At 48.1% G+C, this 15,501-nt stretch overlaps 1 protein-coding gene across 12 annotated transcripts in view; it reads left to right on the top strand.

The window, feature by feature from the left end:
- Positions 1-13,611, top strand: part of LOC149370562 (solute carrier family 45 member 3-like) — a 142,812-nt gene extending 129,201 nt beyond the window's left edge. For all 12 annotated transcript variants that reach the window (XM_089562195.1, XM_089562200.1, XM_089562228.1 and 9 more), the window contains exons 6-9: positions 196-488; positions 8,677-8,785; positions 9,892-10,115; positions 11,919-13,611. In XM_089562195.1, the coding sequence (XP_089418321.1) occupies positions 196-488; positions 8,677-8,785; positions 9,892-10,115; positions 11,919-12,143 (851 nt within the window). In that variant the 3' untranslated portion in view covers positions 12,144-13,611. The remainder of the gene's footprint in view (positions 1-195; positions 489-8,676; positions 8,786-9,891; positions 10,116-11,918) is intronic.
- The last annotated feature ends 1,890 nt before the right edge of the window (positions 13,612-15,501 follow it).

Genomic DNA, 15,501 nt, shown 5'->3' with positions numbered 1-15,501 from the left:
ACTGCCTGTGCATGAAGATACGCTGTAGTTCGCAAACACAAATGTGGTCACCGCTAGGAGCTTCCTGAGGTGAATGCGAAGGAAAAAACGCACCTCTTGTGATATACAAAGATCGACGGAACTGACGGTACACTCTTGTTCCTACATACGTCATTCTTCTATGGTTACAAACTATTTCTCTTCGGTGCCCCGCAGGCACGCCGTCGCACAATCACGGCCCGCCCCTCGGTGGCAGTGTCTTCATCAGTTGGCACCAGAACAACACCAAGGCCAAGGCCAATCCGGCCAAGGTGCTGCGCACTCTGTCCTCCGCACTGCTGGTGATCGTATGTGACGCCTTCTGCCGGGTGTTCGTCGTACTTCCGGCGCGTGCTGCTTCCTGCCTGGCCAGGGTTCCGAGCAGCCTGCGGCGGCTGTTCCTCTTCCAGCTCCTCGCCTGGATGGCACTGATGGCGCACTACGTCTACTTCACAGACTTCACGGGTGAGGTAATCCAATTGCACTTCATCACAACCTTATCTCTCTCCTTTCGTTCCCTGCTCAGCCTAGCCGAAAGACACGGGTAGGGATTCACAATTCGCTAAAGAATTCTCCATTTCCCACTAACGAGAGGAGGCCCTTGAGTCAGTTCCACTCCTCGAGTCGAGTGCAACCCATTTACGTGTTCATCCGATAAAAGCGTTTTTTTCTCCTGCTTTTTATTGCCACACTCACTTCTCGTTCACTTCACTTCTAGATGCGCCCCGGCCGTGGGATCAAAATGCATCGCTGGTCATAAAATTCAGCCATTCGCTGGAGGAAAGTGATGTCACCATACAAAGGCATTACTGCTGGCTACAGAGAGTGGCATCACTAGCCCGGAAAATACGTCGCTTCCGGCAATTATAGCAGCTGCTAATGCTGTCACATTGCCAACACATAATGGAAAGAAGTGTCCCTATGAATTTTTTTAACCGCATTTGCTTTTTCAGTTGAAACATGTGAACCAGGCTAACCAAAATTTTAGTGGCCTTAACGCACTGACAAGGACTAAATTTGGAAACTGACAAGTGGCCTTTGTGCATGTTTGTTTTAGTGCTCATATCTGTTTACTTTTGCAGGCTTTTAACTCTCAAATTTCCTTTGAGTCGCTCTCTAAAATGCATTGCTGTGTCATACATGTTGTCTTTCATTGTTCAGTCCGTTACAAACACATTCAGACTAGCTGTTTTTGTTATGTCTAAGTAGATTTACCGAATTAAATTTTCTTTGCAAAAAGGATGATTGCATAAATAGTTTTTACCGTGCAGTTACCAGAATACAAGGAAGGGAAATATAAATGCAAGCACATGCGAACAGAGCGCGAACTGTCTATTGCTACTTAGTTTAGGCATCAAAGAGATATTCAGTCCTCGTTTACATGGTCTTCTTTTCTGGATGCCGCACATCACAGTGTGTGCCCAGTGACCGCGAGTTTATGGTCATTTTTGTCAGACATAACCAGCCTTACTACTTGCTGCAAAGCCATTTGTTAAGTTATTGTTACCGTTATAGTACATAAAGGCTGCCATATTGTTGTGTCTTCTTATTGCTTTTGTGTGTGTGCGCCCCCGCACCCTCCTCCTAACGACCACTCGCATCCTCCTCCTAACGACCACTTGCCCCTCGTCGCACGCTGTCGCCAGATGCCCCCCATGGTGCGCCCCCGCATCCTCCTCCTGTTTTGGGAAGCCACTCCCTCCCGTGGACGCTTCTCCGCTCAAGTGTTGTGTCCCCTTATTGCTTTTGTGTGTGTGCGCCCCCGCACCCTCCTCCTAACGACCACTCGCATCCTCCTCCTAACGACCACTTGCCCCTCGTCGCACGCTGTCGCCAGATGCCCCCCCATGGTGCGCCCCCGCATCCTCCTCCTGTTTTGGGAAGCCACTCCCTCCCGTGGACGCTTCTCCGCTCCCTCCTTTCTTCGGGCGGCCAGTTCGGCTCCTGCCTCGGTCGACGCTGGTCGCACCCTCATCGGCTTTAAATAAACGAAGTCTTAAAGTACCGTGTGCGTCTTTCGCTGCATTCAACACAGCGACCGGACACGACAGTGGCGAAAGCACTACGACCCAAGGCCATCCGAGGTCTACAGCCGGGCTCGCTTCCAACGACGAGATCAACTGGGAGGAGAAACTGTGAGCGCCTACGTAGCCGCGCTCAAGAAGCTCGCTGCCGACTGCAATTTTGGAACGCTGTCGACAACAGCTACCGGGCAGGAGGGAGACGCAGCTTCTTCTGCTAACACCACCATGCTTCCCTTGGACGTGATGTTACGCGACAGATTTGTGTGCGGACTGAGTGACGAGTCACTGCAGCAGCGCCTGTTCGCTGAGAAGGACCTCACATTCAGCAAAGCTTACGACATCGCCGTTCGAGCGGAGAGCGCCGGTCACCAGCAGAGAGGGATTCGCCGGAGCACCGAGCCGGTACACCAGACAAGCAACCAGGTGCGCAAGCCTTCTGTTGTTGTAAAATCGGTCAAAAAGGCACAACGCTGCTGGCGGTGTGACGACCAACACAACCCCCAGGGATGTCGATTCCAGTCAGCCACGTGTAATTTTTGCCACAAGCGAGGGCATATCGAAAGAGCATGCATTACGAAACGGAGACTTGCCAAGATAAAGTCACCTTCCCAGCCTAATCACAGCGTCAACGCCTCAGAGAATACGCCGCTATCTGATCTCCATGGAACAACATCAGCAACAACATCTGTGTTGTACGACCTGAACACCATGAATCTCGGCACGCGACCGAAGATTTTTACAGAAGTAAGCGTACATCACCAGCTGATTAAGTTCGAGGTGGACTCCGGCGCAGCCTGTACTCTGATCAGTGAGGACACGTTCCGAACTTCATGGCCATCTGACGCACCCGCCCTGCAACAAGACGACACGCACCTGCGAACGTGGTCAGGACAGAATCTGCCACTATTGGGCTCTGCCAACGTGCAGGTTAACTACAACGGCCAGACCCATACGCTACCTCTGCTTGTTGTGAAGGGCACAGGATCAAGCCTTCTAGGGAGAAACTGGTTTTCTCCACTAGGCGTGATGATATGCGGCATACACCAGACGCCGAGCCAGAACATGGTTGAGCAACTGCAAGAGAAATACGAAAGAGTATTCTCGGAAGAGATTCCAGGAAACGAAGGGCCCCCGGTCACACTGGAGTTGTTGGACAACGCGCAACCCAAATTTCTGAAGGCCAGGCCGGTGCCGTTTGCTCTCCGAGATTCAGTTGAAAAAGAGTTGGACAAACTGGAGCAGCAAGGTGTCATCGAGCCGACGCAGCATTCAGAATGGGCCACACCACTTGTCGTAGTTCGCAAGAAGAACGGAACCATACGCCTCTGCGGAGACTACCGGAGCACCGTCAATCTTGCGACTAAAGCGTCCTCTTACCCGCTACCGACACCTGAAGAAGTATTCAGTGTACTACGTGGCGCAAGAGTCTTCAGCACATTGGACCTCACCCAGGCGTATCAGCAGCTGAAGGTGAGCGAGTCAACTGCTGAATTATTGGCAATTAACACACTGAAAGGCTTGTACAAAGTCAAGCGACTGCCTTTTGGCGTAGCTGCAGCCCCGGCCATATTTCAAAAATTCATGGAGACAGTGCTTCAGGGCATCCCAGGAGTTTGTGTCTACCTTGACGATGTCATCATCAGTGGCACTTCCACTGAAGAGCATGCAGTGCGCCTAGAGCTCGTTCTCGAAAGGCTAGCAAATGCTAATTTGTGCATAAGCAAATCGAAGTGCTGTTTTGCGGTGCCAGAGGTGCAATTTCTGGGACACCGAATTAATGCGGAAGGCATTCACCCTACCGAGGACAAAGTGCGAGCGATCACAGAAGCACGAGCTCCAACAAACAAGCAGGAGCTACAGGCTTTTCTCGGACTCTTGACGTTCTACGACCGGTTCTTGGAACAAAGAGCTACCGTGGCCAACGACTTATACCAACTCCTTCGGAAAGATGTGACATGGACATGGTCGCCACGCCATCAGCAGTCATTCGATGCCCTGAAAGACCTGATTCGAAGATGTACAGTCCTCCGCCACTACGACGAAAGGAAGCCTCTGCTTTTGGCTTGCGACGCATCACCGTACGGAGTCGGCGCGGTTCTATCGCAAACTGACGAGCAAGGAAGGGAAGCTCCCATCGCCTTCGCCTCACGTACGTTGTCGCAAGCAGAACGCAACTACGCGCAACTTGACAAAGAAGGGCTAGCCATCGTCTACGCGGCGACACATTTTCACCAGTACATTGCCGGCCGAAAGGTGACCTTTATAACCGATCACCGACCGCTATTGGGCATTCTGGGACCACGAAGGCCTATGCCACCAACTTTGTCTCCGCGAATGACACGTTGGTGCATCAAACTCTCAGCGTACGACTACGCTCTGGTCTACCGCAATGGGAGTAAACATCAAAACGCCGATGCGCTAAGCCGTCTGCCACTAGACGCAACTGTTGACGAACCATTTCCACCAGGAGACGTTCTGATGTTCGAAGCACTGCCAGAACCTCCGCTTACAGCAGGCACAGTTGCAGCATCTACGCAGAAGTGCGCAGCTCTCCGGCTAGTTTACACAGCTGTTCAACAAGGCAACGTGCATAAACTCAAAGGGGACAACTTCGACGCTTACCGCAGGCGAGCTACAGAGTTGAGCACCCATCGCGGCTGCATCATATTTGGGTCCCGAGTTGTGATGCCGAGAGAACTACGCGCACAAGCTATGTCTCTCATCCACGCCGGACATCGGGGCATCGTTGCAATGAAAAAGTGTGCCAGAAGCTACATGTGGTGGCCTGGCATTGACAACGACATCGAAACAGTGGTGCGAGAATGCAAGCCTTGCCAGAGCAGCCGGAGCGCCCCGCCGAAAGCTCCTGTCCCAGAATGGGAAAAGCCAGACACACCATGGCACACACTGCACATTGATTTTGCAGGACCAATTGAGGGCTGCACTTTCCTTGTGGTCGTAGATGCCTACACAAAGTGGCTTGAGATAAGGCAAATGGGACAGACGACTTCGGCAGCAGTCATTGACAACCTCCGATCACTATTTGCAACGTTCGGCCTGCCGCGCAAGGTAGTGTCGGACAACGGAACACCGTTTGTGTCTGCGGAGATCCTCAAGTTTTATCGCGACAACGGGATCTCATCAGTTACATCGGCCCCCTACCACCCAGCGACAAACGGACAAGCCGAGCGCTACGTAGCCGAGCTAAAACGCGCCCTTGAAAGAGATCAGACAGGCTCGCTGCAGCGCCGCCTTGCGCGCTTTCTCTTCAAGCAGCACACGACGGTTCAGAGCACAACAGGCGAGACCCCCTCGAAAATGATGTTCGAGCGTGAAATGCGAACCCAGCTCACAGCCATCCTCCCCGAGCCAAAGGCAGAGACGTTCCGGGAAGAAAAAGCAATTCCGCGCTGCGGCACGCTTAATGAGGGGCAGCGCGTCCTCGCCCGACAGTTTCTGAAAAAGCCACGCTGGGAGGAAGCTACAATTGTCAGACGCATAGGCCTGCGCTCTTGGCTCGTCAACATACATGGCACAGTAGCACGCCGACATCTCAACCAGCTGCGTAGATTTACGACGCCGTCTGAGAGCTGTCCGCCAGCGGAGAGAACACGTGCACCATCTTCCCACATAGCCTGGCACCTCTTCCCTGAAGAAGAGACTTCGCCCAGGACAGACCTAGGAGACAAAGCGAACAACAGCCAGCCTACAAGTGTTTCTCCCCCGAGCGCACAAAGCCAGCACGCCTCCACGCGTGAGCGCCGACCCCCTGCACGATACCAGGCAACTTTCTAAGGGGGAAGGAAGTGTTGTGTCCCCTTATTGCTTTTGTGTGTGTGCGCCCCCGCACCCTCCTCCTAACGACCACTCGCATCCTCCTCCTAACGACCACTTGCCCCTCGTCGCACGCTGTCGCCAGATGCCCCCCCATTCTGCGCCCCCGCATCCTCCTCCTGTTTTGGGAAGCCACTCCCTCCCGTGGACGCTTCTCCGCTCCCTCCTTTCTTCGGGCGGCCAGTTCGGCTCCTGCCTCGGTCGACGCTGGTCGCACCCTCATCGGCTTTAAATAAACGAAGTCTTAAAGTACCGTGTGCGTCTTTCGCTGCATTCAACACAGCGACCGGACACGACACATATGTTTCTTAATGGAGCATAACATAAGCAACAGGGGCTATCATGCACGTAACTCGTGATTAAAAATGTCTATCTTTTTTGGTTAAAATGTGGAAGACAGTATAAAGCAGAAATGTTTTTTTAATTTGTGCAAATTAGGGAAACCTAAGGAAGGACAACATTTACAGGTCCATCCTCTCCAAAAACTACTTTCTACTGGAAAAGGGTTCTCTTGAGAAATAAACGAAGAATGATTTTTTTTTTTCAAGTGTGGAAATTTTCAGATCGAAAAGAGTTCACTGCATTGTGGCAAATTACATGCAATCTTGAAACACAGGTTTTTATCTCGCAAGTCCGATTTTTAAGGCGAAAACCTTTAATGCCTCATCGTTGTCGACACAAGGTTGTCAGCAAAGGTGTCACACTTTTCTAGTGAGACAAGAAAAAAAATCTTTGTGCACGATGGGATTCGAACCATCATCTTTCCGTTCCGCAGCCGAGCGTGCTAATGGCTGTGCTACTTTCTGCCAAAGCATATGTAGTTCTCCCTGTGTAGGACGCTGGAGAGTGTTTGCAGAAAGGCGTCGAATCAGACAGATGCATCCCAAACGCCATCCAGTGTCTCCAGCATCATAAGATTCACAAACAATTGTGTCCTTGATTAACATCTCAACCACACATCGGTGACACAAGCAGCAACACCGCGCTAAACGCTTTCGCCTTACCGCACTTTAAGTCAACTGCCCCCTAAATTTTCTCCTGTGGCACATGTGGGCCTGGTAAGCAGGTGGCTTAGAATTATCTAAAAAAAGTACTTGATGCTTACATTGCAAATCACATCTAAACTTTGACTGCTTTCATCAAGCAAATTTTATTGTTTACCATATTATTCCATTTTGTTTCTTTCTTGATTACAGTGCTGTAATTAATAAAATCATGGTATGGCATTTTTTGAATTATAATGTAATGCATGTGCATTGCAGATGTTAAAACGTAATGTACAAAGCAGCATATCTTTAGGCCTATGTGTTATAGCTATTGCAAAATTGTTTTTGATGTCCCCTAGCAAATGAATTTAGCACCAGAGATAAGCTTAAGCAGTCTATGTAAACGATACTAAATGTTTGTTCTGAAAGTACTTTGCAGAATTGGAACAAATGAGAGACTGTAAAGCGGATGCGAATCTCTACCATTTTCTTGCTTTTCTATTATTCGCACTACAAAAATCGTCTGTGTAACGCATTGTGATTACTAAATCTTTCCTTCAAGGTTATACCGTATTTACTCACATAATAGGCTCACTCGCATAATAGGCGCACCCCGAACTTGGCACTGTGATCAGTACTGTATTTCCACGATTGCAAGCCGACGGCTCCCCACCCCCACAATCTTTATTTTAACAAAGTTCTTGCTTAACTTACTACTAGTCCTCACTAGTGCTGCTGCCGTCGCAGATGCTGCTGACCCACAGCACGCACGACGACATCGCGTGGAACAGCCGCACACAGTTTTCGGGGATGCTCACTTTAAACGTCTGTTTGGAAAGCATCGTCAGCCGGAAACCTTCCCGACTTAGGACCCCGAAAACCGCGGCGATACGAGTCGCATACGAAAATTTAGGCACGGCGCAGTCGCAACTGCCGCACTTCTCGTCCAAATCGAATTTCCGGCCTGCCGCATGCTTGCCATGTTCGAGATTTAACTCCCAGCCGTGTAGCTATTAAGGCGCTTGTCCGTCGTGCTAAAGTAGCAACGCTCGCCGACAGCGCGAGAAAGCCACAACTACGATGAACTAACACGACAGAAACCGGCCCTTTGACAGCCATAAAAAGACTGGAGCTGGTGATGCTGATGTCGATATGGATAGCGAAAGCTCGCGGCGGACGAAAAAGTTGATGATGATGATAAGCTTGACCTTGGGCGCTATCCGTGGGCGGCACCTAGAAGCTCCTGTGCGCGTGTGAGGCCCCCGCGACCAAGCGCGCGTTGCTTGCAGCCGGAGCCAATCGCGGAGGCCACGGCGCGTGCATTTTGAAGGCCATTCCCGCGTGGATCGTGGAAAGTTTGGGTGCGGCCCTTACACGGATATTTTTTTACAATTATTTCCTTCGGGAAAACAGGATGCGGCCCCTACACTGGTGCGTTTATGCGGTATGTTGAATTTTGCGAGTCGGAAAATTTCCGGAAATTTTACCCCGCGTAATAGGCGCACCCCTAACTTTGAGCCGGATTTTCTGGAAAAAAAGTGCGCCTATTATGCGAGTAAATACGTATACTTTTAAACAGCAAGCGAAGTAAACTGCTCAACTATTTCCTCACAAATAGTAGTCACGGAGCACTTTCTCCAAGCATTTCGTTTTCAGTACGATTTCAACCAGTGCTTCTCATGCATAAATACGAGAGAAACATTGGGCTATTTTAATGCATCTATGAATTTCACGTACCATGATGTCGAGAATGTTTGTTACGTCAACAAGTAGTAATCACGCACTTTTACAATATGGATTTTTCCTGTGGCCAGGTGGTTTACCACGGAAGACCTGAAGAGTCTGCCAGTAATGATGACCGCTCGCGTTACGACCGTGGAGTTCGAGCTGGCTCCTGGGGGCTACTAGTCAACTGCATTGCTTGTGAGTATTTTGATTAAATAAGAGGTCCTTCACCATTTCCATATTTAAGGGTACAATAAGCGGCTTCATGAGTTGGCTTAACAAGGGATTTGAAATTGCTTAATAATACACAAATGCACTTGCTATATCAGAAGCTAGAAAACAGCAACTTGAAAAATTTTGGGCGCTCAATAGTGCTTTTGGCTAGTTTGACTTAGCGAGGAGGTTTAAGCACATGAAATTTCGGTGTGCGCTTTCAATGAAGACTCCATTCATTTCACGGTCCGTTCTTCTCTCTCCGACAGTGCGAGTTGTAAGCCACTAACATGCACTCATTTTGTACATGTAAAAAACCTCACCATGCACCGGTTAAAACTGCTAGTGCTGGCTTTTTAAACCATGTTCTAATGCAGCAGATAGGTTAACACATTCGTGGTTACTTGGACAGAAGTGGAGAGTTGAGAACATTATTCAGAACTGCGTTTTCGTTCGTGCTCTCAGTATAAAAATATCCGCCAACTTGGCATCATAAATGCTTGCCTGCAGTGGCCGCTGTAAGATTGCAGACATGAAATTGCATCCATTACTCAGCAAGGAGATATGCAAGAGGGGAAAATGTGCATGGAGTAGAGGATGTTTGTTGCTCGAATACACAAGGATATTTAAAAGAAAAAGCAGATTTTGTTCACAACGGTACTTGCAAACAGTGGCGCTTGTCATACCATGGCAAGCAAGGTGTCATCGCTATAAGCACTTCGCCATTTCTCCTTGTCAGTATGATCATTTGTGGTTGGACTTGCTCACCCGCAATGCAATTTCAGAGAACAAGAGCATTTACCGTGGTTCTTGAAATTGAAAGCCTTCTTAGCTTCAATTTGTTCCAGCATAGAAGTCTCATGAGGTGGAACTGAACGCTGCAAAAATAGTCACTTCGCTTTTCTGTAACGTTTAGACAATATTTCTGCGGATGTCATCACACTCTGGCGGACCGGGCTCGCAACGCTACAAAAACTTGGTTGGCACTGCATGCTGAGCGCTCATAATCATGCTGCAACAATAGCTTGCCATGGCAGTTTGTCATTGCGTTTTTAATTGATTTTGAGTTGTTCATCAATTCTCTTTCGCAGCGTCGGCGTACTCTCTATGCGTCCAGTGGCGAGTCACGAGTCGCTTTGGCCAGCGATTCGGCCTGCTGCTGGGCATGGGCACCTTCGCCGTCGCCATGCCCGGACTGCTGGTGTTCACCGATGTGGCCAGCATGCTGTCGCTCTCGGCCATGACGGGCATCGCGGCAGCTGCCCTCGACTCCATTCCATACGCCCTCGCCTGCCTCTACTGCGAGAACAGCCAGGTAAGCTAACAAGCATTCGGAATTAGGCTTACATTTTAAGTAAAGACCAAGTTCAACCTTTTTCTTGCTTACTGTACCCTGCAGAAGCGAGTTATGAGCCATTTGAAAGTTCAAAGATATGATTCCTTTGGACGAATTTCGCTCCATGAAGCTCATGTCGGCTAATCTCGCTATTCTCTTGGAACAGTCACCAATGTGAACTGTAACACCATTCTTCTTAATTATGGTTTAAAGGAACGAACGCCTAAGCATGACGCTTAATTAGAACATTTGGGCAAGACCACATGCAATCTGCGCAGCCTAGAGGGTATAAGTGCTGTCACCCAAAAACCATCAGTATTCGTTATTCGCACCTACGTAAGAAATCTCATTATGAGATCCTCGGGTTATGCTATGCGAATTCAACGGCTGATGTGCTGATCAGCATGAATCTTGAAATCCAGCTCCGGCTGATGGACAAGGGAGAGTGGACAGCACAAGCCGTTTGGGCATTGGACTGAGGGCCACTCCCATGTGAAGATAACAACCATATATTTTTTAATGAAGTTTTTCTCTCACTCACTTACTTGGAACGCACTCTGATAGGCAGGATTACGTGCTGTGCGTACCTTGTATCCAACATTCTCTGCAGCTAGGCTTCAAGACTCTTATGTTTCCCTATGGCTTTTTTGCCTTAGTATCCCGATCGTTACCCTCCCTCATATGCTTGAGGAAGTCGATCAAGTAAGGTCATGTTGTGCCTTAGCACGAGTCTTGCCGTTGACGGCAGCGGCTCGATACTTGGCTCAAGGGGACCGTGTCCCGCAAGGCAGACTTCATAGAAAGAAATGTGTGGTGGGAACAGGAGGGCTTTAAATTACCTGTTGGAGGCCGACATGATGCTATACATAAAAGCCAAACATATTTTGTACTTTAATCTTTATTTGGAATCGCAGGAAGGTCTCGTAGAATATTTGAGACTGTTCTTTATGCCGGTTTGTACTAACAGCTCTTAGTGTCTCCCATTCAACTCATCTCTCGTGCGCCTCACAAAAAAGCGTATTCAACTTTCAAGTGCTTAGGTGCCATGGAATCTGTACATGAGTCTACGAATCATTAAAGGAAAGGCAGAGGAAGAAAAATGTTCCTTTAATAAAAATAATGATTTTAGCGCCATGTAAAAACTGGTAATGTAGAGGCTTAGAACAGCTGCTCGCAGATCATTCTTAAAACAGCACAAACAAGACAGGGACACAGGAAGAGAGGTACACATGAGCGTTGACTTACAGCAAATTTTATTGCGCAGGGGTAGTGGTAGAGCGGTGCTGCAACTCCAATGCCCAATTGGAATAACACAGCCATCACACGGTTTTTCAGAATTAATTCAAGGCCATTTGCTCAGTCCTCCTCAGGCAAGCTTATTTGCCATCAGTTGGCCGTAGCGGACGTTTCTCACTCATGGTTGAAGTCCAGCAGGGTCTTTGCTGGCAAGCTGGTAATTGAAGCAGGCACCTTGTGAGCCAGACCTTGCCCATTGCTATCACGAATCAGCGATACCTTTTTATCGAAGAATGGTCCAACTTTCTTCACTGAAAAGGTCTTGCTGAAAATTATGCACGAATCGCTCCAGAGTGTTTGTGGATCATGTTTCATTGCTTTCTTTTCAAATGCACCTGCGTATCACCATCTCTCTTTCTCAAGCATACATCTTATACCAAACATGTACACCTTAGTGACACTGGGTAGAAGCAATCATTGCAAGCTTTTCTAGCAGAGCACACAATCGAATTTAACTTCACCCTTCTCTTTTCTGTTCATTCGCAGGAGTACTTCAAGGGGTCACGGTACATTCCGGGCGTGGGTCAGTGCCTGGCGCTGCTGGCCACAGCCGAGTACTTGTCCCAAGTGCTCCTGACGCTCTTCATGGGTTACATCTTCTCGACCACACACACTGTCGCCTCGTACGTTGTCGTGGCTGTCGTGTGTGCCCTGGTGTCTTGCTACGCGGCCACTTTCGTCGTGTGCCCATCGCCTAAGGATGCGTCGTGACACCACTAGCAGCATGTCGTTGCAGCACAACATAATTCCATCCGTTACGCAGCAGACGGCTCTGCGACGTTGGGAGTGTCTCAAGAAAAGAAAAAAAAACTGACCCCTCCGTTTCAGATTTTGTGGTGAGCGGCATCACACTGTGCATGGCTCGACGGACTACTCTGAAAGTGAAAGACTTGTTTTTCTTGTGCGAGGCTTGCCACCATCATCGCCACTCCATTCTCTGAACCGTCCAGCCTTCAGATCTCCGGCCACTCAAAATCGCAGCCGAGAAAGGACACAATGAGTGCCACGCTCCTTGATGATGATGGTCATGATAAACCTCATTGTCACACCTCTTTAGATAAAAGGAAAAAGAATATGCAAGGAGGATTTGTAGAATAGTACTGTCGCAGATGAAATTTGTATGCAAGAAAAGAAGCGTTATAGCAGTTCTATTAGTGTTTTTGTTAAGAGGAAGGTGCCATTTTCAGAATACATCTGGGAATATCGTCAAGATGACTGATTTAATCTGTTCCCACCATTAGCTATGCCTCGAGCTAAGAATTGCAGTTTATAAATGAATATGTGCACGTCGCAAAGCATTGCTGCTCTGTGAACGTAAATGTTCAAATTTATGCTTTTGAGGCAGCATCAGTTCTAGTTCATGCCCTGTGTGTGATTTTGTAGCATAGTCAGGTGGAAAAAAGAAATCTGGGGCTTTCAATGCACTCATAAAAAAACTGCTTTCACTCAATCCTCAGACCTCCAACACACTAATTGCTACGTTAGGCTAAAATTGATAGCTCCTGCTCTTGTCCCATGGATCGCGCAGTTGCACTTATCAAGCGGTGTTTCGCTTGCAATAAATGCCAGATTTATGCAACCATGGTCCGAAGCAGGTAAAGATGCATGTGCCTAGCATACAATGGTGTGTACCCCAAAGTCGCGGTGAAGTCTTCCTTTATAACCCCAGGCAGCTGTTATGTGGAACTCCTGAAAAGTACAGGCTGCTATTAAGCCCTTATTATTTGAAGCATTTAGGTGCAAGATGCTGTCCACTCTTTTAACATATATGATCTGATAGGAACTTGTAGCAAGTGAATACTGATATATAACATTTTATTTAGAACTACGAATGCAGCACTCAAAGGTGGAGTGCACTTCTGCAAGCTGATGTCTCCAGAATAGTATGTGCTTGAAGTGCTCTACAGGCTTCCAGCAAAAAAGATGTCTGTGATATGTGCGACAAGCTCCCACCAACCCTGCTGCCCTCTTCTGCATCATGTTCTTACATTTTGTTTACTCGTTACCTTTGCAGAAGACTGAACTTTGGCGGGTTGCTCAATGTTGATTTTATTTTTCCATGTTTTGCTGAGGTATTTGAAAGTATTTATGTGCATAATTTGAAATGCTCAAGTGTATTACCGGGGAAAATAAAATAAAAGAGCTCTTTTTTTAGTGGTTACAAGAAATGGCCTCGAGGAAAATCTCTAGCAACAAGCGTAGGAGGCTACTTTCCGCGCCATACGCGCCGTGTTTCGTAGTGTCCACCTGTGAAACGTCAGGGGGTGCAGGGCTGCCTTTTTGCATGGATGCACTGAGCAGGATATGCTGGGCACGATTTCAAACAGCTCTTTTCCAATTTTTCTTCACTATTCGTCTTTCATAATATAACTGGTGGCATATGTTAAATCGCAGCTCTCAACGCTCGCATCACCGACTGTAGCCTCCAGTTGTGAGTCAGGAAAATATTTAACTGCGGCTGGTGGTACAATATTAAAATATGGTTCTGGATTGTGAAGTTAAGGACTGATGCACTCAAAATACTGTGATGATTAGAAAAAATGTCTTTTTGCGTTTTATTTTATTGAAGTATGAATAAGCTTTCTTGGGAAGTTTCATTCAAATTTAAGTGTCATTGAACTGCACGCATTGTTTTTTCTGTTTCTTTCTTATAATAGCATCTCAATATCCACTAATGTGGGAAGTGGGGAACTAGCACTTTATTAAAGTTGGGGTTCTTGAAAGGGAAACATTAAAACCAAGAAAAGCAAGAGCACGGGCATATGCAGCGGACATCGTCAAGCCAATGACAAAAAAAAAGATAGGTTTCCTACAACAAGCGAACTTGTACTTGCTTTCTATACTGACCTAAAAAAGAAACAAATCTTTCGAACGCGGCACACCGCAGAAACCCGGCGGTTCGATCCGAGCCGCGGCGTCGCTTTGCGATGGAGGCGAACCGCTAGAGGCCTGTGTACTATGCGATGTCGGTTCACATTAAAGACCCCCAGGTGGTCGCAATTATCCGGAGCCCTCCACTACCATGTCCCTCATAGCCTGTGTCTCTTTGCGGCATTAAACCTCGCAAAACCAAACCAAACCAAAACTGTGCCGCCATTGTTGTAAAGTAGCGCATCAGTTTTCAGAGCTGTCGAGCTAATATGGTCCACAGCTCACTTCTTGCGCAGTGCTCCCTGTTTGAAAAACCCAAGCTGCGCGGCTAGCGCGGAGGAATCCATGAAGCTGTTTCGCGAAAATTCCAATTCATACGCGCTCTGGACGGAGATGTACAGTCTTTGCCAAAAGAAACAATACCGTCCCTACCCCTTCTCGCTCCCCTTTTTACCATCCAGATACTTTTTTACCATCCATGGAGATTACGCGCAGCTTCACATTACTCAGGCTATCTTCAAGCTCGCAAGCTCACTTTTGTCCCCATCACGGCAGCCTTGTTCTGGCAAAGGACGGTACTTCTTCGCACGTTCACGCTAGAGCACTCGGCTTCCGCTGCCAGCGAAGCTTCTCGCCGCTGCTAATTTACTGGCGGAAAATAGCGAGCAGCGTGAGAAATCGAAATGCGAGAAGGCTGCTCTCACGGCTTTGTCCTCAACAGTCCGTACTGTCGTCAGCACGCTTGTCTAGAGCGGCCAAACGCCGCACCATCGTACAAAGGAAGTGGATTTTGTGAGCAGCTACTCGGCTTTAAAAACAATGTTACACTGGAGCCAAGGCACATAACCATTTTGTCCTAAGCACTGCACTGTACCAATTATATAGAACAACTCAGATATAATGGATCACCAAGTGGTTTACAACACAAACCTGCTAATGAGGACAGTTATTATTTTTTGAGCGGGTAGATTATAAGGCCAAGGTTGCCGGCCACTCTGCAGTTATAATGGCTCACCAAATTGTTTACAACACAAACCTGCTAATGAGGACAGTTCTTATTTTAGAGCGGGTAGACGATAAGGCCAAGGTGTCCGGCCATAGTGTTTGTTCTTATCGTCAAAAAACGTCTGCAATCACATGACCGCCCCGTGCACCTGCCCTGTGTCTGACGCTAACTTCGTCGTAGCCAAATGGGGAG

Source organism: Amblyomma mixtum, chromosome 1, assembly GCF_055824585.1.
Source record: "Amblyomma mixtum isolate Tamu chromosome 1, ASM5582458v1, whole genome shotgun sequence".
Classification (NCBI taxonomy): domain Eukaryota; kingdom Metazoa; phylum Arthropoda; class Arachnida; order Ixodida; family Ixodidae; genus Amblyomma; species Amblyomma mixtum.
The sequence above is the reverse complement of the archived record's forward strand: the minus strand, read 5'-3'. Positions and strand labels throughout refer to the sequence as shown.